The sequence below is a fragment of the Chenopodium quinoa genome, unplaced genomic scaffold (genome assembly GCF_001683475.1).
Source record: "Chenopodium quinoa cultivar QQ74 unplaced genomic scaffold, ASM168347v1, whole genome shotgun sequence".
NCBI lineage: Eukaryota > Viridiplantae > Streptophyta > Magnoliopsida > Caryophyllales > Amaranthaceae > Chenopodium > Chenopodium quinoa.
This window is the reverse complement of record NW_018744041.1, coordinates 2,387,609-2,415,555: the sequence shown is the minus strand read 5'-3', so window position 1 is coordinate 2,415,555 and position 27,947 is coordinate 2,387,609. Positions and strand designations below refer to the sequence as shown.

At 33.7% G+C, this 27,947-nt stretch overlaps 5 protein-coding genes and 1 non-coding gene across 8 annotated transcripts; 2 read left to right on the top strand and 4 right to left on the bottom strand.

Moving 5' to 3' along the window:
* The first annotated feature begins 834 nt into the window (after positions 1-834).
* Positions 835-4,177, top strand: LOC110690551 (alpha-ketoglutarate-dependent dioxygenase alkB-like). 2 transcript variants are annotated; one of them, XM_021867415.1, is made up of 8 exons: positions 835-1,161; positions 1,591-1,700; positions 1,798-1,949; positions 2,220-2,566; positions 2,659-2,797; positions 2,903-2,969; positions 3,062-3,183; positions 3,382-4,177. In XM_021867415.1, exons 2-8 carry the CDS (start codon positions 1,606-1,608, stop codon positions 3,519-3,521), a joined length of 1,062 nt encoding a protein of 353 aa, XP_021723107.1. In that variant the 5' UTR covers positions 835-1,161; positions 1,591-1,605; the 3' UTR covers positions 3,522-4,177. The 2 variants fall into 2 exon arrangements, with proteins under 2 accessions (XP_021723107.1, XP_021723106.1); XM_021867414.1 differs by having other exon boundaries at positions 836-1,161; positions 1,586-1,700.
* Positions 4,105-4,185, bottom strand: TRNAL-AAG. Its single transcript has one exon. It is a non-coding gene; the product is annotated as a tRNA-Leu (tRNA).
* Positions 4,186-5,193: 1,008 nt separating this feature from the next.
* LOC110690550 lies at positions 5,194-10,215 on the top strand. Of its 2 annotated transcripts, none has more exons than XM_021867413.1 (5): positions 5,194-5,526; positions 6,388-6,488; positions 6,672-6,785; positions 9,735-9,818; positions 9,965-10,215. In XM_021867413.1, the coding sequence occupies exons 1-5, from the start codon at positions 5,316-5,318 to the stop codon at positions 10,019-10,021; spliced, it is 567 nt and encodes a 188-aa protein (XP_021723105.1). In that variant the 5' UTR covers positions 5,194-5,315; the 3' UTR covers positions 10,022-10,215. The 2 variants fall into 2 exon arrangements, with proteins under 2 accessions (XP_021723105.1, XP_021723104.1); XM_021867412.1 differs by having other exon boundaries at positions 5,195-5,526; positions 6,385-6,488.
* Positions 10,216-12,343: 2,128 nt separating this feature from the next.
* Positions 12,344-13,771, bottom strand: LOC110690549 (probable methyltransferase At1g27930). The gene has a single exon (XM_021867411.1). It carries the CDS (start codon positions 13,452-13,454, stop codon positions 12,588-12,590), a length of 867 nt encoding a protein of 288 aa, XP_021723103.1. The 5' UTR covers positions 13,455-13,771; the 3' UTR covers positions 12,344-12,587.
* Positions 13,772-21,560: 7,789 nt separating this feature from the next.
* Positions 21,561-23,043, bottom strand: LOC110690598 (probable methyltransferase At1g27930). The gene has a single exon (XM_021867455.1). It carries the CDS (start codon positions 22,785-22,787, stop codon positions 21,969-21,971), a length of 819 nt encoding a protein of 272 aa, XP_021723147.1. The 5' UTR covers positions 22,788-23,043; the 3' UTR covers positions 21,561-21,968.
* Positions 23,044-24,282: 1,239 nt separating this feature from the next.
* LOC110690548 (probable methyltransferase At1g27930) lies at positions 24,283-25,392 on the bottom strand. The gene has a single exon (XM_021867409.1). The coding sequence runs from the start codon at positions 25,198-25,200 to the stop codon at positions 24,340-24,342; it is 861 nt and encodes a 286-aa protein (XP_021723101.1). The 5' UTR covers positions 25,201-25,392; the 3' UTR covers positions 24,283-24,339.
* Between the last annotated feature and the right edge of the window lie 2,555 nt (positions 25,393-27,947).

Below are 27,947 nucleotides of genomic sequence, written 5' to 3'. Positions count from 1 at the left end.
AGAAACAATACAATTTTCGAAAATAAACAAGTTGGCCCAATTTCTCTGTTTACCAAATTTTTCTTCGATTATAAGATCTCTGTATCTCTGTTACAGGTGAATAACAAAAGGAAAAGCACTGGATCAGGTTCATCAGCTGCAAGTTGGGAAGCTCCTAGGGATGGTTATTTCAAAATCAATACAGATGGTGCTTGGTTAAATTCAGTTGTTTCTTCTGGAGGAGGTGTTATTAGGAGGTCGGATGGTTCTTGGTATGTGGGTTTCTCCTGCAAATATGATGCTATTTCTCCCCTTCTCACTGAGTTGTATGCCTTGAATGATGGTCTTTCGATTACTGAGGATCTAATGGTTAAGAGGGTGATTGTTGAAACTGATGCTAAGGTTCTTAGAGATATGCTTATGACTACTGGTCCGAATCCACACCACGAGTTAGCTGCTGCGATTTGTGATGTTGCTACTGTTCTTTCCAAGTTTGAGGTGGCTATGGTGACTCATTTCCCAAGGGAGGCTAATGAGTTAGCTCATAGACTTGCTATCTTTGGTAGAGAAATGGCAGTTGGGTATAAAACTCACTACCTTGTACCTGACTGCGTTTCTGATTTGTATGAAGCTGAAAGGGAGCGTGTTGCAGCAGCAACAGGTGCTCAGTAATCACGTAGGTTCTCTGTGCTCAGTTCTGGATGTCAACAGCTTTTGGTTTGGGTTGGTTTTATGGCTAATTATAACTGTCAGTTTAGTTTTTTGGTGGCTTGTAGCCTTGGTGTTGTTTACTGCTGTATATATAGCTCAATATAGGAGCTTAATCTCGGATGTATTTAAAGCTTATTGCATAGGCATTTTTTGCTGCTACATCGATCATCATAGTAATTATTATGGGATGCTTATTGTAAATACTAAGGCTGTAGCCTTTTAATATATATATCTTCTAGTTATGTTAAAAAAAAAGTCTAACAATTACATAGAGAACATGTTTTAAAAAAAAAAAACAATTACATAGAGAACAATTAGATGCAACTCTAATTTAAAAAAAATAAAAATAAAGGTGAAAATAAAACAAGAAGGAAGAAAAAGATAATTTGGTTTGGTTTTGAAGCGCTAAAACTTCACCTTCACCTTTACCCACCCTACTGCCTACTGGATTGATCTCACTGCTACTCCAAGGTAATTTGTCCTTAAATTTGATAATTTTATAGATTTCTAGTTAATCGTTGAGAAATTGTGGCCTAAATTTATCAACTTCTAATTAATTTTACGTGTTAGGGTTTCAATTTTTTATCCCTAAATTTGGATTTTTAAATTTTGGTTCGTAGAATACTAGAATGTTTGAATTGCATGTGATATTCGATATTTAATTGAGATTTGTTTTTCATATGTTCGAATTTAGCTGGTTACATTTTACATATATTTATAGGCAAGTTTTTGATTTTGTTTCAGTGATATAGATGGACATGATTACATGAGTAGGTTTTTGTGATGCAATTAGAAATTATAATAAATGAGTAAATTATAAGTGGAATTTTTGATGTCAAATCAACTACATTTCTTGCTGATGAAGAGGGTGTTGCTGAATTGTTCTGTTAATTAGGGTAGTAAGCTTGGAATCAAATGTATGGTGATGGAGTCAACGACGATGTTGATAGAACTGCGTTTCGTAGAGCGGAGAAGAAGTATAAGCTCTATTATGATCAAAACTCGAGAAAGTACTCGTCTTTTCTTGATATCAATGTGTGATCAAATTTTTGTTATTCTGGATTGTTGTGGGGTTGAAGGTTTTTGATTTGATTGCTATTGTTTTAGGAAGAAGCAGCCGAGACCAGTAGATTTATCTGAGGTAGTGGATTTCAAGTCGATAATGGACACTTTCAATCAAACCGGTGAAACACCAAATGGGTTTCATGTAATTGAGGAGGGGTTTGATTGTCCTGTTATTCGTCTTGACAACCGCCCGGGTAAGAACTTGTGTTATGATTGATGCTTTGATATGATTGCTTAGTGAGGCTGCTTATGCATTAGAGGGAAAACTGTAACAAATAAACTGCATTCGAAATTTAAGAGTTGCTTCCTTGCTTCTAGTGTTTATTACGGAATACTGTACAGAATAGTGTGATTACTCTTAAGTTTGTATTCTCGATGGAAACTAATAAGCATAAATTTCAAATATGCTTCTGCTGTACCTAGAAACTAGGCCCCCTGAAACTTAATTGTTCTTTCTAATGTAGGCTTTTATTTTATTCCTGGAGCATTGAGTGTGGAACAACAGTGTCAATGGATAAAGGAAAGCTTGATGAGCTTCCCTCAACCTCCCAATCGGACAAACCATAATGCGCATTATGGTCCTATACAAGATTTGTTTGCTGCCACTAAAGGAGAGAAAATCCTAGTTGAAGACGAACATTCACCAAAAGAATCAGAGTCATTGAGCAATGGACAGGCTCAAAGATGGAAATTTTGCGATAAGATGGGAAATGTTTCCTTGAAGGGATATGGTGGGAATTCAATCTTGGCATCAGCGCTTCTACGGAAGTTGCGGTGGAGTACACTTGGATTGCAGTTTGATTGGTCAAAGGTGACCATTCACATCATTTAACTTAGCTTGTAGCATGGCACTTTTAGTTTTCTGATGGTTTAATCTCAGGCTAATATATTTTCATGATACAGCGCAATTATGATGTTTCTCTGCCACATAACAAGATTCCAACTGAACTTTGTCAACTGGTTAAGAAGTTGGCTGTGCCTGCTATGCCTTCTGGGGATGTTTTCAAGCCAGAAGCTGCTATTGTGAACTACTTTGCATCAGGTATCGAGAAATATGTTCAATGTTCTTTTTATTATACTTTTGGTGTGGCTAACTTTGAACTCCCATGGTTTTTGACTCTGAGACCTTCTGCTTTCCGCTTTTCAGGTGACACCCTTGGCGGACACCTTGATGACATGGAATTAGACTGGACTAAACCTATAGTTAGCATGAGGTCTTATGCTACGTCCTTGTCAATTCCAGTATTGCTCTTAAAAAATTTACTATAGCAGCAAGTTGAACTTTCTACTTTCATTTGTTTCTCAGTTTGGGTTGTAAAGCTATATTTCTTCTTGGTGGGAAGTCTAGAGATGATGAACCCTTGGCAATGTTCCTACGAAGTGGTGATGTTGTGCTGATGGCTGGAGAAGCTAGGGAATGTTTTCATGGTAAGCATGGCATCCTCTGTCCTAATTTTTACAATCTTCGTGCAATGCTTGCATTAGTTGTAAAAGTGAAGCAGTGAACTTTCATATGACTATAAATCTTCAGCCATTTTATGAGATGTTCACCCCAAATATTCATGGTGTATAGTCTCAATTATCTAACCACCGTCTTTTTGTTCATCTTCATCTTCTATGTGGCAGGGGTGCCCCGCATCTTTGCTGACAGGGAACACTCTGAAATTGCATCCTTGGAAAAGCACCTCTCAACTGAAGACGACCGTTGTGTCTTGGATTATATCACATCTTCAAGAATTAATATCAACATCCGACAAGTCTATTAACTTTTATCCACTGCCAGATATCTTAGTTTGACTGTTTGAACCATCAACACCCTCGGCTCCTTTTTTGAACGCCACCGAGATAGCTTACATTCAACAAGATCATAACTGAACCAAAAGTTGCAATGCTTCGAAAAATGTCGGGCAAAAACTCGTTCTTCTACATAAAAACTTCGGAAGTCTTTGTTGTTTCTCTGCATTGTGGGCAGTGGGCATACATAGTGATGACTTCGGCTTCCTCAATCTTCAATGTATGAAGTATTAATATAGAATGGGGCATTTATCAAGGGCAAAGAAGACGGCCTCCTCTCCAGCGATTGGACCAAAGGGGTTATTGGTATACTATTTATACATTTTTTTTCCCTGTAATTTTCCTCTTCCGCTATCCGGTAACTGGACAGAATCTTCCCTTTTGACGAAGAGTTTGAAAGTAGAGAGCAATGCTTATAGGATATTAGCACTAGTACCACAATTTTCTTGTGTTGATGGTTCCATATACAAACTCTTTAGTTAGGAACATTTTTGAAATTTATGCAGGAAATTGTTATCTGCTCTCTGTTTTTTTTAAAAAAATTTTAAAAACTAATGTTGAGAGTGGGATTTGAACCCACGCCCTTTCGGACCAGAACCTTAATCTGGCGCCTTAGACCAACTCGGCCATCTCAACGTGTTTAACATTCATCAATCCAATATTTACTTGATATTATTTAATTATCAGTTTATAAATATCTCTTATGAATGCAAAAATTACATATCTAAAAAGCACAGTAAACGCATCTAACAAAATATCACCTGACTATTTTATTGATATATCTATGTTTAGTTTTTAAAAACTATAATAAAGAAACTAAGAAAAACACATGTCCCCATCCATCATTCTATTACACTTCTCTAACTATAGTGTCACATGTCATCTTACACTATAAATTTTTTATTACACCATTTTTTTTAATTCTTTCATTAAACTTATAATTCATCTTTCATACACACTTCATCTCTTCATCTTCATCTCTCCCCTTTAATTCAACCTTTTCCTATTCTCTATTTAATTTTAGCCCTTTCACCTTCTATTTAAGCCTCTTTTTCGTTTAAAGTTTCAAAATTTTAATTTCTTTAATCATGTTTCCGATTACATATTATATTCTATAATGACTTACTGATATTTCCTCACTTACCTATCAATACAATTTTATATGAATAACCCGTGCAGAAAACTAGTTATAATAAAATAAGGTAAAATTTTTAGTGTACTTATATAAAATTATGCCATATCAAATAAAAATAAATTAGAAAATCTATTATCAGACCATAACACATACTTCGTATAGGTAGATGTGTCAATTTTAGTGTCTTAGGGCCTGCTCCGATTTGTATAAAACAACTATAAACTAAATTAATTGGGGTTGAATTGAACTGAACTGAATAGAGTTGAAATGAATTGTTTATGATTGAAGGAAATTAGGAACTGAATTGAAAGATACTCCATAAAATCTAAATTAAATGGCTTTTCAATATATTTAGAATTAGATCAATGGAGTTAGTTTTTGACATCTCTACTATTAGGCGAAGAAATCAAGTTTCGAGAGAAGCAAAGTTTCCAGTACACGGGTTTGGAATTCCCAATTTTTTTGGATAAACTAAGGGTTGTTTTCTAAAATCGCACCTATAAATATGTGGGAGAAAAATACAACCGCAAAAATAAGAAAACACCAAAACAGATAAAAAAGAATCAAACAAGAGAGAAAAACTGAAAAAGCTTTGATAGAATTTTACTGATAGAGGCAAAACGTCGAACACATGGCGTGCAGAATGGTGCTGCGAACCATGTTCTCTACCGAACCATGGCTGCTTCCATCTTCATCCAACCGTTTTCCTCCTCCTGGCCCGTTGAAGGTCCAACATCTGAACATGGGTTCGGGTTATCGGGTTACCCGAACCCACCGGCTCAATTGCTCTTCTCAGGATGACCAGGACCCACCTCAAGAAGCTGTGCTTAAAGCCATTTCAGGTGTGATATTTATCTTTTTATTTCTGGGTTTTTGATTTTTTGAAGTGGGTATTTGTGAATTAATGTCTTGATTTGATTATTGATTGATATTATGTCAAAGTTTATTACTTTTGATATTTAGGTGTTTAATTAAGTTTTATGCTTGATGAATTTAGTTGATTTTCATGAAATTGGATGCTATTTGTGAAAATTAGGATGTAAAGGGCTTTACTTTAAGAATTAATGGCATTCTAGCTTAAAAGGATAACTACTTTTATCAGTTAGAATCGTCATTCCACCTTAAATACCCTTGTTTAAATTTTCTTTCACTCGTTAGCTATGGACACTTGACAGAAATGACAGTTGATTATAAATCAGTAGTATGTATTTTTATCTTGTAAATAGCTGGTTGTGGCACTTGGACATGTACCCTTTTATGATATGCGTATTTATATAATTATATTGGAGTGACATTGGAAAACTGCAATGGTTTTATCGGCAAACTTGGTGGGATCAAAGTGATCAAACTATATACTAAGCAGAATACACAATTGATTAAGTAATGCATACATGCTAGTCTAATGAACTCCGGTGCCTAGAATAGAAGATTAATCGACTACTCGAATAGGATTTGTTTAGCTTAACCAACTGTGCCGATATATTTATTGTAACGCATGTCATCTGTTATGTGATTCTGCGATAGTTGGTGTTCTAATTATCGATAGTTGTATGAACCCGACTCTTGTTACTTTTATTGAGTTGCATTGCCTTTTAGTATCGATAGTTGTATGAACCCGACTCCTGTTACTTTTATTGAGTTGCATTGCCTTTTAGTGATTCCAGTATAAATATGTGTACACTTTTTTGTGTTTGTTTCAGAAGTCTCAAAGACGGAAGGAAGGGTTGGGCAAACTACAAATGTTGTCATTGGAGGGACAGTAGCAGATGATTCTACCAATGAATGGCTGGCTCTGGATCAAAAGGTATTATTTTCTACTGATTTTCCTTGAATTCTTTCTACTTTCTGCCATCATGGCCATTGAATGCTGTTACGAAGCTGTAGTGCAGGATGTAGTTATTCTGCTGTACCTGTTTTGATTATGGAAATGGAATGCGTTGAGTCTATTATAGGGCTGATCTTGTGATTGTTTTCATTTGTATGGTAGGTGAACTCATACCCTACAATTAGGGGATTTACAGCTATTGGAACTGGTGGTGATGACTTTGTGCATTCTATGGTTGTAGCTGTTGAATCAGTCCTTCAACAACCCATCCCTGAGGTAACTCTTACTAATAAGAACTACACTGAGTTCTGATTAATTAAGAGTTAGTAACAGTGCAATAGTTTCTGATGAGACAGTTGATGTATACTTTTGTTGTGCTCTTTGTTATGGCCTTATATGTGGATATATAGTAGTGTGTACAAGGAATGTGCCTTCATAATTCATTCTTTGTATGTAGATATCACCTTGGTCCGCCAAAGATATATTTATATCAATGTGATGTGGTAAGCATATATGGTTACCAAAGTCAATGTGCACCTGTTAAAAGTTGAGGAAGCATGTTTATCTGATATAGTGATATGCTACGAAAGCGGTGACAAATACCTATAAGTCTCTTGTGGTTGCCCGATCAATACTTTCTTAATGAAAAGCAACTTGGTTGGGAAGCATCTCTTCAAAACTTCCTTCTTTCTAGATCTATGATGCTTAAAGTCAACTGTGAGTACTCTTTCAGCATAATGGTTAGAACCTTCATTTTTTTGGGTATCAAAGGTTATGGGTTGGATCCTTACCCCGAGTGTGTTTGAACTTTCAATACTTTTGACAACCATTCATAGTTTGTTTTTGTGAATGGGAGTAGATCTCTATGAAGATTTTAAGCTCACATGTAATGTGAATTGGTAAGAAATTATTCTTTAGTAGATAGCACATAATATTATTCAAAACAATTTACTAGTGTGCTGACATAGGAGGCCTAATAGTGATTAGTGAGAGCAAGAATGGGACTAGGGGTGAGAGATTGCTTTTGGAAGCCAACTCTGTCATCTTTACTGGTTTTGTAGAGTTGTTTGCAGGAAGCTATACCTGCTTCCCGTGATCCTTAGACGGCTTATCTTTTCTCTATATCTTTTTTTTGTGTGAATGTGTCATGTAAGACTGAACTCGGACCCATCCTACCATCGTGAGTCATAATCGAGCATATCAATGTAAGAAAATGTTTACCTGGGTGGAACATAGCTCTTCCAAAGCCTCTTACCTTTTTTCTTTTTCTTTTTTTTTTTTGGGGGGGGGGTGTTGGCTGAGTGGGTGGATGGCTATTAGGTCGTGTTCAAATTTGACCTGTATAAGGAATTAAGGATTTTTTTTTTTAAAATTCCCAGTTCTTCCATCGTGATGACCATGACTCAAAAAGTATCTGGAAACATATGCACATCTCTGCCCTATTCTATGATATAATGGATAATCTTTTGTTATACAAAACCTCAATAAAAGACTTGCAGTTTAACATTTTTTTTTTCCTTTGACAATCGAACAAAAGTAAATTACCAATCATTAGTTGGTGAAAATGAATTGTGGCCTAGAGGGTTTAATAGAATGAATCACACTTTTACCACAAAAAATATACCCATAAATCCATAATAGTTGGGTATTGTATTGAAATTGAATATTTGACAAATACTGAATTTAGGCATAACCTTTAGAGAATTAATAATAAAATATGACCTATAGATTTTTGGCTTGGTAACATGTTTTAATTGAAAATATGATGCGGGTTAATTTTGACGGGGGCTCTTTTCTAGCTTGCTTACGTACATTCTAGTTGCTCAAACAGGATCAGGCGATTTAAGTCATTGGTAGTTCCAAAGAATTCTAGATAAGCTAATTTTGAAGAAGACCCTGCTAATAAAAATCGTTAACCAATTAAAAAATTAAATTAAGCACAAGAATTTCCACACCTATAAGCATAACTTAGGACATGTTGCATCTTAAGCTTATGAAAAGGTGGTTTGTACTAAATCCATTGCTAATTCCCATGGTTACCAAATATTCTTTGATTGGAGTTTCACATAGAAGCACTGGTTTCCTCAAATTACCTTTGGCATACTATAGGTACTTGGTTGAGATTAAAGGATATATTCAATGTAAGAATCATGTCTATTCTTTCTTTCCACTTTTTATCTGCTCGCTATGGCCTATGAGGATTGGGGAATCACTATTCAGCAACTCTCTAGTAACCAAAGGTAATGCAATGCTAGAGGTTGTTCATTGGTGTAACCGTGATGCACATAACTTGCATTGACCTTTATGGTGGATGAATGTAATGATCAAATTGATGCATTTGGCCAATGTCATCTACTATTTTCTTGGCTGAAATGGAGGGTGAGATGAGTTTAGATAGTGGTTGAGGGAGAAAGGCATATATGCCATTAAGTTGTAGGGTGGTTGGAAGCTTGGATAGATGCTGGGAAGTTGGAAGGAAGGGATTGAGAAGGGAGAAGCGGTGTGATAATTTTATCAAACTAAACAAGAATGGGTTAACAACTTAACATGAAATCTTTCTTTTCCTTTTTGCCTTCTTCTCACAAAGATTATTGGGTGTGATAATTTTATCAAACTAAACAAGAATGGGTTAACAACTTAACATGAAATCTTTCTTTTCCTTTTTGCCTTCTTCTCACAAAGATTATTGTCCTGCTCTTTGGGTAACAGTGTTGACATTAGGATTAACTGATTATACGATATGTAATATTTAACATAGCTGTTGACACTAGCACTGACATACAACATATGACTCAGTGATGTCACTGAAGCTCAATAACCGAATGTCAATGTTCTTTATAACATTTCTTTGGTTCAGTTTTTTCCTCTTCATTCTAAATCTTTCCCCAACTGCTTGTTGCTTCATTCTCATTCAATGATTCCCATAGTAGTTTTTGTTGACTCATGTGGTCGATGCTGGCTTCCTTGAACTCTAATATGGGAATTGTGGCTTCAATCTCATTCATTCTTTCTATGTTTTGATGAATGATGTATAAAGTAAAATAAGTTAATAACAGAGACCATATTTTCAGCTACAAGGAGGAAGTCTAAAATAGTTGTTTTACTTGTTAAGATGTGGTTTTACCATGATTGACTGATTGTTGTCGTCTGGCTTATGAATTAGTCGTTTCTGTCCAAACATCTTTTTACTGCCAAAATTTATCTAAACTTGTATGGTTTTATTAGGGTCAAGTAAAGCAGAAAACATCATCGAAGGGCAAGTATGTATCTGTTAATATCGGACCTGTGGAAGTCATGTCTAGCGAACAGGTTACTCTCTCTTTTCTTGAACATAAATTATTGCAAATTTGGATCTATAAGAACTATAACCAATGCCATTTGAAAGTAGGTGCATGAATTATGGGCAGAAGCTGACAAATTATTGCTGATTTATATTGTGATGTTTGCTTATACAGGTGCAAGCTGTGTACAACGCCATGCGAAGAGATGATCGGATGAAGTATTTCCTGTAGGCTAGATTTTCTTCCCCTTTTTGATATACTAGTATTAGATTATTCATATTGTTATGCAGTTCCTGTAACATATAAACGAAGTATGCTGTAACTTATAACACTCATCAATGTATATTGCTGCGATCAAACAGATGCCTTCCTAATCTTCCTTGGCATTGTTTTCCCTATATCAGATGACGAAATGCTTGTATGGGCATCGGTGCTTACAAATACTTACCTTTTTTCATGCTAACAAACTGCTTAAACTAACTAGTCTTATTCCATATTATCATCGATGCATTAGTGCGGAGCGGATAACTGCTGAAAGCATCTAAGTAGTAAGCCCACCCCAAGATGAGTGCTCTCCTATTCCTACTTCCCCGTCACTGCCGATAGCACAGCTGAGGCAGTGACGGGTTCTCTGCCCCTGAGGGGTGAGCGACAGAAGTTTGGAAAGAGAAGGTCACGGCGAGACGAGCCGTTTATTATTACGATAGGTGTCAAGTGGAAGTGCAGTGATGTATGCAGCTGAGGCATCCTAACAGACCCACAGACTTGAACCTTGTTTCTACATGGCCCGATCAAAGATATTAGTGATCAAAGATTAGCATTGACATGCGTGTCCAAGAAAAATAGAGCAAGTATTTAAAAACATAGGGAGTACTATTTAGTATGAAGTACTACCTCCGCTTCATATTTTTTTGCAACTTTGGGTATTTTTTGTGATATAAAATATTACAAAGTTGTAAAAAAAATATGAAACGGAGGTAGTATTTATTTTGGGGCCTTGTATTGTATTGAAGCTGGGCTTTTTAACAAGGGGCCCAGGGCAGCCGCCCCAGCTGCCCTCCCCTTGCTACGGCCCTGATCAAAACACGAAACCTATGTATTTCTTTCAGAACTGGGCTAAAGCGTAGAGTCAAGGATCTGATTTATTTTCTTTCTAGCCTTAAAAAATTCAAAGCTAGTTGCTCCTCCTTTCTTCGCGACGAAGAAGGTGAACACACACCATTACTCCATTGAACCACTTGCTTCATCTACAATAATTAGCAAGTACAATGAAAATGAAATAAGGACTAAAATATTAACCAAAGATGTAAAAAATTAACTACATGTTGGAAGTATGAGATAGGTTCAAACTCCAAAATCTTAAACGTGCAATGAATTTGGTTCAAAAATGTCATAAATGGGAGTAATATAAGCACTTATACCTATATATATGTATAGTATATTAGTATTATTGATTGATTTGAAATTTAATAAAATTTATAGCTACCGTCTTTGATTAAACATAATAATGATACTAATAGTCCTTATTAAAGTCCTATGGAGTTAGTCCTATTAGAATTAGTGACGTCTTTGATTAAACATACAAGTAATAATGATACTAAATGATAATCCAGTACTATTAACTAACAGTCCCCATTAAAATCGTATGGAGTTAGTCAATTTAGCATTAGTGATTTAGTGCCAATTTACTATTCTCCTTGAGAAATGAGGACATTTTTACAAAGGTTACAAAGAATTTGTTTCATAAGGGAATTGGAGTTTTTACGTTCACTCTACATGTGAATACGTGAGCAAACTTGGTGGATATAATGGGGAATCTTAAGTTTGAGCTCCACCATCTACTTACGCTTCTGACTACTTAATCTCAAGTGTTGATTTATGTAATTGAGGTAACTAACATGTGAAAGGTGATTAACGAAATGTTAGTTAGTAATTTTCACTAAAATCATTTCAATTGCCTAAAATCATCTACCTAAATCCACCCAAATAAGGAAAAATGTCTAATTGTTTTTTCATATATACTTTGTATCATGTACAATCAATCAAAATGAAAACAAAATCTATAAAATAAATGATAAAGAATTTAGATAATGCTAGTATGCATTATTACACTTTTATATACTTTTAATGGTTTTATTTTTTTTTTTTAAACAATATTTGGAGGATTTCCGTTTGTGAAAATAGTGTAAAATTCCAAACATTATGTATGAATGAAGTATATACGAGAGAGTCACCACTCGTCTAGAGCAAGTCTAACATTACTTGTACAAAAAAAAAAAAAAAAAAAAAAAAAAAAAAAAAAAAAAAAAAATTGGAGTTTGTCTTTACAACATTAAATCATTTTGGTCATTTGCTACAACACTCTACATTTTTAGAACAAGATTTCCACACTACAAAAATGTGACTAACGCGCTCCAACACTTGCATTCTTTGACTAATCTATCCCTTTGCAAAGAGGAGTGCAACAATCAAAAGTTCAAAATCAATGTACAATAATTATTTCCCTAACACCACTTTAGTTTAGTCATGCCAACTTCGAAATTTGAAAACTATGACAATAATAAAGATTCAAACTTTATTCAAGAAAGAGGCTAGGATAGATCAATCCGGACATCACCGAATATCTAAGAAAACTCATCCGTCCAAGTATGACTATCACAACTTCTCTCATATATCAATATCATCTCGATACATCTGAATAGACAATTCAGTTATACACAACCTTACCTCTATACTAATCATAAGGTCATTTATAAAACAATACCTACTACACCAAGATAAAAATAACATTTGTATACTAATCACAAAATGTGGTGCTACTAGTGCTATTATTAGGAGGTATCTCAAAATGCCACAATCTCCCAACACCACCAACCTTAAACTTCATACACAAAAACTCCTTAGCAAACTCCCTCTCAACCTTCCTATCCACATCATGTAAGAACACGTGTGTGTTCCCCACGCGCTTCCTCGCACGTGCCATGACGGCCGCGGAATAAATCGCGGCCATCCTCCCTGGCGCGTCCGCAAAATACCCTCTAGGCGCGTCGACCATAATAACATCCCACTCTCTCTCATACACCTCATCCGGTAAATTCTCCAAAGCTAACCGGCACTTCCGGTTACCCTTTAAATAGGCTCTTCCAGGTAAACACTCAGGCACGTGCCGGTAACTCGCAAGTAACTGGTCAGCCTCCTTAAGTCGCGTGCGATACGACACCGTTTTGGCGTTTAACCACGGCGCGTCTTTCAAAACAGTGGTGACCCACTCAGGAGTTTCTTCCAGAAACAAAGTGGGCCCAGTCGGGTTAAACGAGGCCCACATTAGGGAATCGTAGCCCAGCCCAAAAACAAGGAAATTACAAGGAGATTTACAAGATTTAAGAACGTTGAATGATTGAGTGATTTCTTGGAGAGATTGTTGTGGGGTCACCTTTGACGTGGCGTAGTGGAGGATTGTCTGAAGTTGGATCGGAGTTGTTGGGCTTGGACCGGAGATCATGGGCTTGGGCCGGAGAGATAGGAGGTACGACGGCCAATCACGGTGGCCCACGGTTAGAAATGCCGACATTAAAAATGCGCCGGTGAAGAAACTGATTAGTGCGACGACGGTTTGCCGCGGTCTGTCGGTGGTTGATCCGACGACGTCGTTTTCGGGTTTCATTTCCACTATTTTTGGATTTTATTATTACTTTTTTTTTTCTCTCTCTCTGAATTTTCTCTGTATCAATCTCTCTGTGTGTGTTTAAGGCTTTAAGTAGGGGTGTGATGGAGGAGGAGGATATATAAGAGAGAGAAGAAAAAGTGATTTTTATTTTTTTTTTAATTTTTAATTTTTGTTTGTAATAAAGAAAAGTATTGCGAGATTTTAGTAATATTGTACGATTATTTATTGCTAATACTCCGTATTAATTAATGTAATTACGTTGGTGTTTATAATATTGAAACTTGAAAGGGACTTATCCAAAAGAAAAATCTAATTAATTTGCGTGTATTTTCTTCTCTCTTTTTGTTTGTCCCATTTCGTGCTAACTTAATTTATTTTGATAATTCATTGCTTTAATCTTGTATAATTGTATGAGCGAGTACGTTTGAGTTTGTCTCGTATTATAAATGATTATAATTAGTGGCAATATAATCTCTTCATTCGTACAAAAAAAAATACGATTACATAGTTTCTACTTGTTCATTTGATATCAAAATATTGCGTAGTGTAAGTTAATTCTATATCAATCAAAGGCTTTAAATGGTGATCAAGATCAAATGTAAACCTTGAGATTTAGGCGCGCGTGTGGTAGACATGTAAATAAATTATATTGATACTCCGTACTAAGTGTTATGTAGGAAGTACATTGTATTATTATTAGTAATTTATTTTGAAGAAGTATGATGTGTTATTTGTGTAGGGTTGGCTAGCTAGTAATTTGGATATCTAATTATCACAAAATACACATAACTAAATCAATTGTATCAGAGAGGATTAGATGCCAAAACTAGTATTAGTTGTTTTATCAGAGAGGATTATTTTCTTCATTATTATTAGATGTTAAAAACTAGCTAGTATCAGAGTGGACTAGATTTGAATATAGCAAAAAGGTAATTATTTATAGTATTTAATTTATAACAGTCTTTTTTTTGACAAATCTGATCTATATCTGCACTATTTATATAAATAAATCTGCACCATTTATATAAATAAATCTGCACCATATATTGGATTCAACTTATAATATCATAAATTCCATTATGGAAAGAAATTGGAGAGATAGGATTTTACTTTCATTTTTGCAAAAAATTTTTTAATTATTAATTTATTTTAGTAAACTTTGTCACACTTTATATTTCAAACTTTCAAACTTACTAAGTAAATGTCCTACAATTTGTTTTCAGCTCTTACTTTTATTGAATAGTAAAGTACAGTACAATTTAACTAAAATGTATGTGTTACCGTTATTCATTTTACCTTTATTAACTCATCAACTAATAGTCATTTTCTTTGTCAAAAAAAAAAAACCCTAATACTCATTTGTCAATACAAACTAATTTACGTATTTCCATTGTAAAATAGGGAGATTATTTAGATAAATGTTATTTATCATCAAAATACCATTTGATATTTGGTTTTTTTTTTTGATATAACCTTTGGTATTAGTATACGAATAATATACTAATACAAAGTGTCAAAGTGATGCATGTAATTAATTACAAATTATACATTGTATCAAGGAACAAATATGATTGACTCTCTTAAATTATACTGAATATGATTGACTCTCTAAAATTAATTTGAACCGTGTGACCTTTTGTCATGTTGACTCTTGATACACAATGTTAAAAGACCAACCAAATTAAAAGCTTTTATTGATGGTTGAAACCCATAATTAATTTATGTACTCTATCAAATATGTTTACGTATGAGAAAATTCTTTACCTACATGCTTCTATTTCATTAAATTGACACTTGCCATGCCAGAATATGTTGTAGGAATTAACTATATATACTCGGAGGGTATTTGGTACATGGGAATTAAGGGTGGATTGGGAATTTTAATCCCAACTCAAAAAAAAAAAAAAAAAAATTAAAAAATAAAAAAAAATCCTTGTTTGTTAGATGAGATCGGGAATAAAAAAAATAGAGTGAATTCCCAACATTTTATTAACTAGGGAGGGTAGGTAATAAATGGATGGAGATGAAATTGTTAGAAAATGACATTTTTATAATTAATGATAAGATTGGAGTAGAAAGGTTAATAAGGATAATTTTGTTTTTTTGTTATTTATTTCCTACATATTCTCATCCACTATCCAAATAAAGTATTGTCACATTGTTATTTATTCCTCAACAATTAATTCCCAATTTTTATTCCACATTTTAATCCACAAACTCTCATTCCCACATTCAAAACGCCCCGTTCATTTAATTTTTTGACAAGTACTTCATGTTATTTGGGTCACTACCTTGGTAAAAAGTGGAATGTATATCTACCTATCGACTGTTATCTGTAAAATACGGTGTTGATTGCTTGGAATATTATATGAGTGTGTAGGAAGGTTAAGGAATTTATGGCGTAAGCTTTTTATTTTTAATTGGAGAGGAATTTTCGAGTTCATGTTATTTGGGTCATGTTTATGTACATACGACAACTTAAATAAGAAAATGATGTCTAAGTGTCTAAGATGTATGTGCGTTATAATTTGATTTGTCTTTTCTTTTGGCTAACTTCTCCATAAGTTAGGATCTTCTAATCTTCCAAATTCCAATTCTGTCCTTGAATTGAAAAGTGTCCATGACATTATGTGTGTTATCCTCAATCCTTCCATTTTCACATGTGGTAGTCCCTTTCACATTATCGACATTTTGTATCGGAACAATAAGAAATAAAATTAACTATTATATTGAACGTAGATGTCGATCACAATAATATCATATGGAGTATATTAATAAGAATATTTCATTTGACGTAGGGAGTTTACTAAATTTTGGCGTATTTAGACTGTTGATCATTTTTTTTTTTTGCATTTACTTCACATAAACTTTACTTATCATTATTATACATAATCAACTCAATATTTACAGAACCTTAACTTTTTCCAAGGTGAACAATACATACATCATAAAATAAACTTAAATCGATTGAGAGTTTACAATGCAACTGACTGTTACAAGCGCAATAGATTGCCAGACTTATACATGTTAAATAATTAAGTCATTTCCTTATCTTAGCTTTCTAATGCATGTGGAACAAATCAATGACATGTCACTTTATTAAATAGATGATTGGTCTGAATTATAATATAATCTTCACTCAAAACCACTAAACTTTAGTAGAGCTAATTCAAGGCATATCAAAAGGAAGATTTTCCCAATCCCACATATACACAAGCTTAATAGCTAGAAGTCTAACCTAATAATACGTATGTATGTTGCATGTTTAATAGGCGGTGTTATAACTCCTTCAAAGTTATGAGCTAGTTAGATGTCTTTCTTCTTCTTATTCTCATCGCCTTAAAGGTTCTTTATAATGTACATATGATAATTATTTCTCAACATGTATGTGTGTCATTCTATTTACAGTTGTTTTCCATCGGTAGCTTGCATATAATTGGTAATGTAAGGGCATATGTATAAACTTCATAAAAACATGTAAATAAGGTCAAATATAGAAGACAATAGAGTCATAACAAAATAGATTGTCAACAAAGGTGTAACTCAAATTTCAAAAGTTTATATTGCTTCAAGACCAACACAAAGAGATTGTCACCAAAAAGCAAGATCATGTTACAAAAGACACAAAGAGTTAGTTGATTTCAATTCCTATGAAAATACAACTATTGTATTAACTAACATAAGACAATATTTCATTGTATATTATGAAGTACGGAATATTGCAAACTATTACTACTTGTTTGAAACTAATATAAGACATAGTATTTCCTTGTTTGAAACTCTCTAGTTGATTTTTGAGGTTAGAAAAATACAATGCTAATCTTAGAATATTTTATACTTGGTAGTACAAATTATCTCTTTATCCAATAAGAAGCTACTTATGGATTCATTTAAGTCTAATAAAATGACCATGAAACTAGTTCAAATAATATGGAGTAATTAAGCAAATATCTCAAGAATTTAAATGGCTTTAATGTTGACTACTGGCTAGTAACTAAGTGGTGAAATGTGATTGGTTGTTATAGATCTCTTTGATTATTGTGCAACCCACTTTCACGCTTGATGTCTCCTTTTTCGTCAAATGCGTAAAATAACGACAAGTGTACAATTTTTACCGCACTGTACTTAAGACAAAAAAAACTATGTTCCGTACAGTTTACTGACCACATGCTACGTGGCATTAAAGTAAATAAGATTCACTTAATTTTATTTTTTTTGTCAATTCCACTGACAAAAGTACTAAAGTAGTGCGACAAGAATATATTTTTCGGTGCAAATTATGTTACCACTAATTTAGGTTAATTCTGTAATGCCTAACTTTAAAATTTAATTAAACAAAAGGTAAAATGTATAGGAGGAGTACATGTAATAGATTCAAAAAAATGTTTAACTATGTAAAAGTTGCTTAGTATATCTTCAGCACTAATAAAATAAAGGTAATACTCCGTACTAGGTATAATAAGAAAAAGTTATGGAAGTCCAAGAGAATATATCTCGTATACTGACTATTGTATCTTGTTAGAAGAAATAATCATCATCGCAAGTATTGGGTAAAAAGTTGCAACTAATTTAGTATGAATCTATTATGGAGTGGTTATTATTAGTGGTTTCGTTATGTTTGTGGTCATTTAGTGATGACATATTCACACCTTCTATGAACACTTTAATAATTAAGTTGTGTTTATAAAAAAATATTGGAAAATTTGTCAAAAATAACACCACCTTTAGTCGGTCTTCCAGTAATAGCACCACCTTTTGATTATTCCATAATAACACCACCTTTCACATGTATTTGCCAAAAATGAAACAAAAAACCGGTAACCTATTTTACAGGTAACCCTGGGACACGTGTTCTAGTTTGATTGGTTAACTTATTTATTTTTATTTTTAATTTTGAAAAAACTTTTAAAAAATTTTTAAAAAAAATTAAACCCCTTCTCACATTCCCAGCCCCTCTGCCCACCGACATCCACCACCCCCACCAAGACCATCCACCTTCCCCGTTTCCGATTTCGGGCTCCTCCCTTCCCCGTTCCCGATTTCAGCCCCCACCTCTCCTCTCTGTAGCAGATTCAATCCCCCCCTCCCTTCATCGTCCCCAATTTCGAGCCCTTCCCTTTTACAAAACCAACATTTTCGACTGTTTATGGTTTCGGGGAAGGAGAAAGGTGGTAGGGGCCGGAAATTGGGAAGGGAAAGGGAGGGGTATCAAAAATGGAGAAGGGATGGGTAGGGGCATCGAAAATTGGGAAGGGAAGGGGGCTAGAAACGACGACGGGAAAGCGGTGGTGGGTTGTTTAAGGACGGGGAATGGGTGGAGGGAGGGGGAAGGCTGGGGAGATCGATCGGCGGCGAGGATGGGGAGGGGGAAGGGCAGCGGCAAGGATGGGGAGGGGGAAGGGCGGCGACGAGGGTGGGTAGGGGTGGGGGCTGGGCAGCGGGGGCTAGGTGGTGGTTTTGTTTTTTTTTTTTATTATTTTAACTTTGTTATTTAATTAATTAGGTTTTTTTTTAAAAAAAATTATATAAAAAAATTGACCAATGACATTGTAACACGTGTCACAGGTAACCTGTAAAACAGGTTACTAACCGGTTTTGTTTCATTTTTGGCAAATACATGTGAAAGGTGGTGTTATTCTGGAATAATCAAAAGGTGGTGCTATTACTGGAAAACCGACCAAAGGTGGTGTTATTTTTGATAAATTTTCCAAAAATATTTTGTACACCTTATCTTTGATTTTCTAATTATATACGTAGTATTCAATAAAATTACTCATGTAATCGATTCACACAAACAAAGAAGCTAGGGGAAATAATAATTAACCTAGCTAGTGTAATATAGTGCCTTTTTATTTATTTATTATATCAAAGAAATGTAGCATAATAATACTATTGGGTTTTGTTACAATCCATTGACTTGTAAAAGACGAACGAAAGTTGTTAGTTGGTTCATATAGACAATTAACCTACATCATTTTATCAGTAACAAATGTCAAAGTTAAGGTGTATATGTATTCTCAAACCAATTGAAATTAACATTTATAACTTTTTATTTTTTAACAAAAAAAAAAACAAGTATATAACTAATACTTTAAAAAATAATAAAAAAAAAGAAAAGAAAAGAAAAGAAAAAAAAGCTCAAATAATCCTTATATTCCGGCCTAAATACATGTATTGATGATTTTTTTTGGAGCTTTTATATTTAATTGCTTTGGAAACTATACTACTAGTATATACAATGGCCATAACTTCTCAAAAAACTCAACTCTGTTTATAATCATTAAACACTTGATCTAGAAGCTTCTACAATACGATTTAATAATTGTTAATCTGAAGTTAACAACACAAACGCTACAATGTCAACACTAATCGATCGAACCTCAATATTTAGTGATGTATGCATTGTTTATAAATGGAGTATTAAACATCTATCCATTTTCAATTTTTACATTAATTGTATTAATTTTATAATAATAAGTTAAATATATTTGACGCATATAACAACATACAATAATTAACTTGTATTAGTTGTATATAAAGGCTTCAATTTAGATAAAATGATAAATCACGCAATGGTATATAAGTCTATTGGTATTAGCCTTAAATTACTACATCTCACAAACTCCAAGGTCAACTTAGACCAATAAGGATGCTTTAATTTTGTGAGTCCCCATTCCATGTGACGATAATTAAGCTTTGGACCAACCTTAGCTTACTCGATCGTTACTCTCGATTTGAACAATTGAAATATAGTTTAAGTAGAATATGTTAGCTACGAAATATAATCAGTGGCGGATCCAGAAATTGTAAGTAGGGGTAGCACTGGCGCACTGCGCACTACATACGAGAGAAAAAAAAAAAAAAAAAAAAAAAACCTACATAGTTGTAACGTATAAACTCATACTCTTTATACACTATTTAGGGCGTCACATATATGCAACAAACAATTTAACAAACTAAGTTACCATTTTATATGATAGGTTGTCTTGTTGTATACTCCCTTGGTATCTTTTATAGTGTCCCATTTTAAGTATTTACTATCCCAAATTTACATAACCAACCACTTTAACTTATTTTACAAAAAAGTAGTGTAAAATACACAATTTTGACTAATATAGATGTTCTATCTATACAATCAAACATTGAGTATATAATTATGTGAAACAATAGTTGCAATACACTATAAAAAGAAGGTTTTTATGGTGAAAATTGTACTATTGCCTTTATTAAAAGCACATGACCCACTTAATTATACTCTTACTCTCTTAAGATACAGTGTGTATTGCAACTATAAAGAAAATGGAGGAATGAAGTATATATTAATGGATAAACACGAACATTGGAAACACTGTTATGAAAATGGGAAGAATTTCTATGAATTGAGAGTGTATGAACCTGAATTAATTGTACCCTGACGCACAAAATAATTAACTTCTTACTTGTATCCCTTACGGCCTCACCATCAAAGCAGCGCCATTTATTGTTAACAAATACACAAATTAAATTTTTATACTAATACTGTTGCAGGCCTTAGCAAGTTTTTACAGATTTTTTTTTTTTTTGGAGGGGGGCACGTGCTACCCCGGGCTCCTACGTGGGTCCGCCACTGAATATAATCGATATCAGAAAACATTGACCATGTCTCATACTCCCTCAGTCCTTTTATTAGAGTCTCATTTCTTTTTATCATGTGAGTAATAAATGTTAAAAATGAGACTCGAATAAATAAAAGGACGGAGAAAGCGCTACATAAATCTAACAAAAAATGTTATCTCAAACATCGATAACATTGATCATTTGTGTAACTTTTAGTTGCACATCCTTTTCATATGTATACATCATGAAAATCACATTATGCATGTTCTTTAACCTCAGAATACTTTATGCAAAATATGTATATATTATGAATAGAAACTGTATCAATATGATTAAGGAAGCTTAATGAAGAAGTACTACTACCACTTCGACATACTGTCCTAAACAAATTAAACTTTATACTGTATAAAGTTCAAAAATAAATTGTTTCAAACAAAAAAGTTAAAAATAAAAATAAAAATGATTCATAAGTTCCAAATATTAAAATTTGGAAGTAATATTCTCTCATATATATAGGATAGGAGTTGAGGTCAAGAGTTTAATTCTTATGACACAATTTATGAAAAGAACTCGATCTATACTTTTCTAGCATAAATTGCATAGTCACAAGTTTCATAATATGTACATTGACCGACCTCAAAATGTACACGATCCAAATCAATATAAATACAAACTAAACCAATATGATCAATACGAAAACTTAATAAATTAAAAAAGTATATATTAAACACGAGGTCAAGAGTTTAATTCTTATCTGTATAGTCTTCATAAATAAATAAGTGTAAGTTTCGATACATGTAATTATTTTAGACAACGATATAATTAATATACGTAACCTTACCTCGCTATGATATGTAACGATCACATACCAACAATAATAAGAAGAAAAAAGAAATTCGATTGTTGGATCTATCTTTAACAAAAACTTGTTTTACCCTCATTATTAGGAGCAGATGGTGGGATCTCAAAATGCCATAATCTTCCTACAGCTCCAACTCTATACTTGCTACACAAAAATTCCTCAGCAAACTTTTTCTCCACTGGTCTATCAACATCATGCAAGAACACGTGTGTATTCCCCGGCCGCTTCCGGTCACGTGCCATCACGGCTGCAGAGAATATCGCCGCCATCCTCCCTGGATGCTCCGGCGAGTACCCCCTTGGAGCGTCGACCATGATCACGTCCCACTCTCGTAGGTAAACCTCATCTGGTAGGTTCTCTAAGGCCAAAAGGCAGTTTTGGTTACCCTTTAAGAAAGCCCTAGAGAATTGACAATCTGGATTCTTTTTGTATGTTTTTAGTATTTGATCCGCGTCTCTAAGTTGTGTTCTGTATGGCACCGTTTTTGCGTTCAAAAACGGTGCATCTTTTAGTACAGTGGTGACCCACTCAGGGGACTCCTCTAAAAAGAGGGTGGTCCCATTTGGGTTGAGTCCGGCCCACATCAGGGAATCATAACCTAACCCGTATATGAGAAAGTTACACGGACTTAGGGTTTGGAGTACGTTAAATGACTCTGTAACCTCCTCCAGGGTTTGTTGTGGGATTATCTTTGAGGTCGCGTAGTGAAGGATGGCCCTTCCTTGGACGGGCATGGAGGTCAGCGAATACTGATTAGATGACCATCGGCTCATAAAAGCCGACATTAAGAGTGCACCCGAGACGAACCCTAAGAACACACCGATGGCGATAAACCGAGCCCGATCAGACTGGTTGGATTTGTGACCCTTCATATTTTGTTTACTTAAAATTATTACTAGTATTTGATGTTGTTGTCTAGAGTAATGTAGTAAGGTGTTATATATAGTACTATAGTACTAGAGGACTTAAAAAATATTGTTAATGTTAGTGCATAGGTTTTAGAAAGGTGTTACCTTTTTAAAATTGTAAGCAATAGAAAATTTGGGAAGTAAGGAAAGTGATCTGATCAGATTGCACGTTCAATTAAAGGTTAAAAAGGTAATATCACATTTCTTTGAGGTTTCTTTGCGTAATACGTAGTGAGATGAATGAAAAGGGCGTGAGAAATTAGTTATTTAATTTGCAACTCGAAAAAGTTCAAAAACTTTAGTAGTATAAAAATATTTATGATATTTACAAGTATATTAATTATTACTCACTTAACAACTTAACAAGTGTGTGAATGAATAAATAATTTAAATACTACCTCCGTTTCAAATTACTTGTAACTTTGAGGTATTATTTATGAGATATAAAATATTTTAAAATTGCGAGTAATTTGGATCGAAGATAGTAAATGGTATTATGTCAATATTTTAAATTAAAATGAATTTATAAGATGAAAAAAATTAGTCAAGTGATACGATAAATGTAATATGAATAGAAATCGAGCGTAAAATCTATATATTCTTCGTGACAATACCGTCCACGATTATACATCTTTCAAACTAGATTGATTCCCAACCGCGTTTTACTTTGAAGGGAGATGTTGAAGCCATTGCATATGCTCATGCTCAATAATGGTAACAACAATAAGAATTTTATAACGACAGCCTTATCCAATCAATAAATCAATTCGAATACAATTTCGTGTATTTTATATGTATCTTTTTAATGATTGAGTAACAATAATAAGCTTAGCTTGTAAACGACTTTTCTTTAAGAGAATTAATTAGCTAGGTATAAGTGACGATCTATCAACTATATAATAAAATCATATGTTGTAGACTTTTCTCCAAAACAAATACAGACAATAATTATTCTAATTTTTTTAATGATAATGAGTTATGAGAAAGAAAATGATGAAAGTAATAATATGAGTACATGAAATCATTACATACACATTAACGATACAAATAATAATACTCGTTACGTATATATCAAAGATAAAGTTATTAACTCGTAGTGAACATAATGTCTTAATTTATCAAAAATATATACTCCATCCGTCTCTAAATTATATTCCTATTTCTAGCATTTATTCCTCATATAATAGAGAAAAACAAGAATGTAATTTAGGGACGGAGGGAGTAATAAGATATGATATCAGCAATAATGATACCAAGTTATATTTTATCTCAATATCCACCGCTCCAATTAGACGATGACAACATGTATATAATACTCGTTTTATATTAAATCTAAGTTAGACACGTACGAGATGTTGATGAACTTTCAAAATGTAGTGCTCCATAATAGCAACAACGATGTACTTGTATATTCAAAATGAAAATTCAAGTAAATTCCAAATATAAATGAAAAAAAAAATTATATAATTTGAGTATATTTAATTTCTTAATAATAATAATAAAATATTATACGGGGTTAACAAAAATTATTGATACTACCGGCGTTATTATGATTTGTAACCGGTGGAATTTCAAAATGCCACAACCTTCCAACACTACCAACCTTATATTTCATGCACAAAAACTCTTTAGCAAACGTTTCTTCCACTTTTCTGTCAACATCATGTAAGAAAATATGTGTATTACCTACTCCTTTCCTCTCACGCGTCATCACGGCTGCGGAGAATATCGCCGCCATCCGCCCGGGGTGTTCCGGGGAGTATCCCCTAGGAGCGTCGATCATGATCACATCCCACTCCCTTTCATACACTTCTTCTGGTAGGTTATCCAAGGCTAACTTGCAATGCCGGTTTCCCTTCAAGAAGGCCCTCTCGGGCCGGCAATCGGGCTCCTCCCGGTACGTTTCTAGTAGCTTATCGGCTTCTCGGAGCCGAGTCTTGTACGACACCGTTATGGCGTTTAAAAATGGCGCGCCTTTTAAAACGGAGGTGACCCATTCCGGGGACTCTTCTAAAAAAAGGGTGGTCCCATTTGGGTTAAGCGCTGCCCACATGAGGGAGTCGTGGCCCAACCCGAATACTAGGAAGTTGCATGACCCTAGGGTTTGGAGTACGTTATATGACTCTGTAACCTCCTTTAGGGACTGTTGTGGGACCACCTTGGAAGTCGCGTAGTGAAGGATCGCCTTCAGTTGTATCGGTGTGGCGGTGGACACTGAGGAGAAAGAATATCGATAAGATGACCACCTGCCTACAGATCCCCTAAAGGCCGACATTAGTAGTGCACCCGCTACAAACCCGAACAATGTGCCTAGGGCAAGTAGCCGTGTTCTATCGGTACCAAGATAATTGGTGCCTCTCTTGTGAGCCCTCATCATGTTTGATGTATATAATGCAACTTTGGTGTGTTTTTTGACCCTCTTTTATACTTCCTTCTATTGTAAGGCTTTATATAAACATATACTAGAATAGGAGGATGGATATAGACAAGTAGTAATTGACAATATTGCTAATGTTAAATTATTATATGCTAAACCATGAAATGATTGATCGGGTGTCACGTTGGAGCACGTCTTTAGGTGATTTTTATAATAAGTTTCAATGTGTAATAAAAAGTTGACAAGTGCTAGTGATAAATTAGATTAGCAAATAAATAATTATCGTACAAGTTTAATCGTTTTGAAGAACAAACTTGTACATAATTTTGTCGCTTTAATTGGTGATTTATAAAAATGCATTATATTATAGTTGAAGTGGGACCAATACATAAGAGACGTGAAATTGTGCGAGGAGCTTAAGATTCGAGAGAGTTTAATTATCTTATAATTAATTACTCTGATTTTTTTGATTGGCCAATAAAAGAATATTTCAATAAAGATATTATTATCCTAATATTCAAATATAGGAAGAGGTGGGTTTATGTCGATAAATGTGTTTCGACTTACATAGTTGTAAGGTTTATGTCCCCATCTTTATATTATAAAAGTCTAGTTGGTTTATTTAAAATTCTTACAATAGAAATGAGAAAGTGATTTACATGGAAAATGTCAAAGGATAAGACAAGAAAATGAAATCATAGAGATGTTGAAACTTGAAAAAGAAAAAGTTGAAATTACAAGATTTCAAACTTTTAATTAGGCAAGAATAATGATGGATTATGAGCTAAATCTACTTGGTTAGAGATCTAATTCTTATATCATTACATGGTTACAATGTTCAAAGTCAAATTAAGTGTATCATTAGCTACACGTGATTTTAGACTCTCAAAATAGTTGAGAATTGCTCAAATTCAAATTTAATTGATGTAAGATGAGCCTAATTATCCCATATTCTTATATTCAATATTCAAGCATGATGGTAAAGTCACGACACCACTAATTGTTTTAGATGTTCGCGACAAACTCTTATACCCAACTAACCCAAGCATACAAATAGGAGTATTTTTTTTTTTCGGAGTAAGGGTGGTGTTTTATTGTGTTGTGTTGTGTTGTACTGTTGTCTGTTGACCTATTATGTTTTGTGTGTTTTTTTTCGTGTAAGGTGTAATTTAAAGTTTGAGATTAGCCTAGGTTTTTGCGTGTCGTCGTTTATGGCCGCCAAATATGGGCTGCTTTAATTTGCTGCAGTTCATTGTTTCATTTGTTGATGGACTTCTACAGGTGAAAATTTTTACCTACAACCCCCTTTAGCCAATGCTGCCTACTCCCCCCAATTATACTACATCGTTTTACCTGTTTATGCTTTTCTGGTTTTGTTTTTTTTTTTTTTTTTTAAATTTATTTATATCTTATCTCTCAAGTCATTTATATATATGATTCAAAACCTATTTTTCTGTTTTTTTGCTTTTTTTATTTTTTTGGCATTTTCTCTCTTTTCTTCAACATTATTTCTCTTTCAATCACTTTTTTCCTCTTATTTATGGATGAATCATTGATTGGAGCTGTTGATTGTGATAATGAAGTGCTACATTCTTCGATTGTCGAATTTGATCGTGATTGTGAAGTTATTTTGTCTCTGATTGGAGTTGTTCAATTTGATCAATTTTGCCTCTGATTTTGATTAATGCTTGCTGGTCAATTGTTTGATTCAATTTTGTTAGCTGTTTTGTTTTAAATTATTTGCTGATTTTATTCGATTTTTCTAGTTTTTTAAAATCAATTTAGCCTATGTTTTAGTTCAATTTGGTTTGGTGTTATAATTCAAGTGAATTGAAGTTTTTATTTTAATAAATTTTGTCTCTTACTTCGATTAGTATGATTTATGATTCAAGTTTGTTTGCTGTTTTTAGTTTAATGATTGTTGATTGTGATTTGTTTTCTGTGAGTGATTAGATTTTTTTTATATATGTTTTCGTGGGTTTTTTTAGTAGTTTTACAATTTTGATCAATTTCATAATTCTAAATGATCATTATGATTCAAACTAATGTTCTGTTATAGATGTTTTAATTATATTTTAAATATTTAGTACTTTATTTTATTTTATTATTTTGATCAAATTGATAATGCTAAATGATCATTTATATATGTACTGTTTTGTATTTGTACATATCTGTCATTGATTATGTTCATTTTTAAAACTTATACAGCGGGTGCTAGTGATGAAATTTTGTATGAAGAAGCAACTAAATCAGAGTTACTTTTTACATATTTTAATTCTGAACAAGAAATTTATGGCAGGTACAATGAATATGTTTTTAAGAAAGAATTTAGTATTGTCCAAGTGCGTGCTCCAAGAAAAGGCCAAGTTCATTCAAGTGCTCCAAGTGATGTCCAAGTTTCTTTAAGTGTGCCAAGAGAAAAGGTTCAATTACGTCCAAGTGTTTTAAGAAATTTTCAAGTTTCTTCAAGTGTTCCAAGAGATGTTCAAAGTGTTCAACGTGGTAGCTAATCAACATATTTCTTCTGAGTACGATAGGTTGTTAGCTTTTTCTTTTTTACACTAATGTAGCGAATAGGTTGGCAAATAATAATAAGTAAGAATTTGGATTGAAACAACATATATTTGTTCCAGCTTTTTTTTTTTTTTTCTGATAAGTGATATGTAACTGAACATGTTTTGTTTTGACACTGAACATTTGCCTTTTTGGTTACGAACATTTTATTGTATTTCGTTAATTTCTTGATA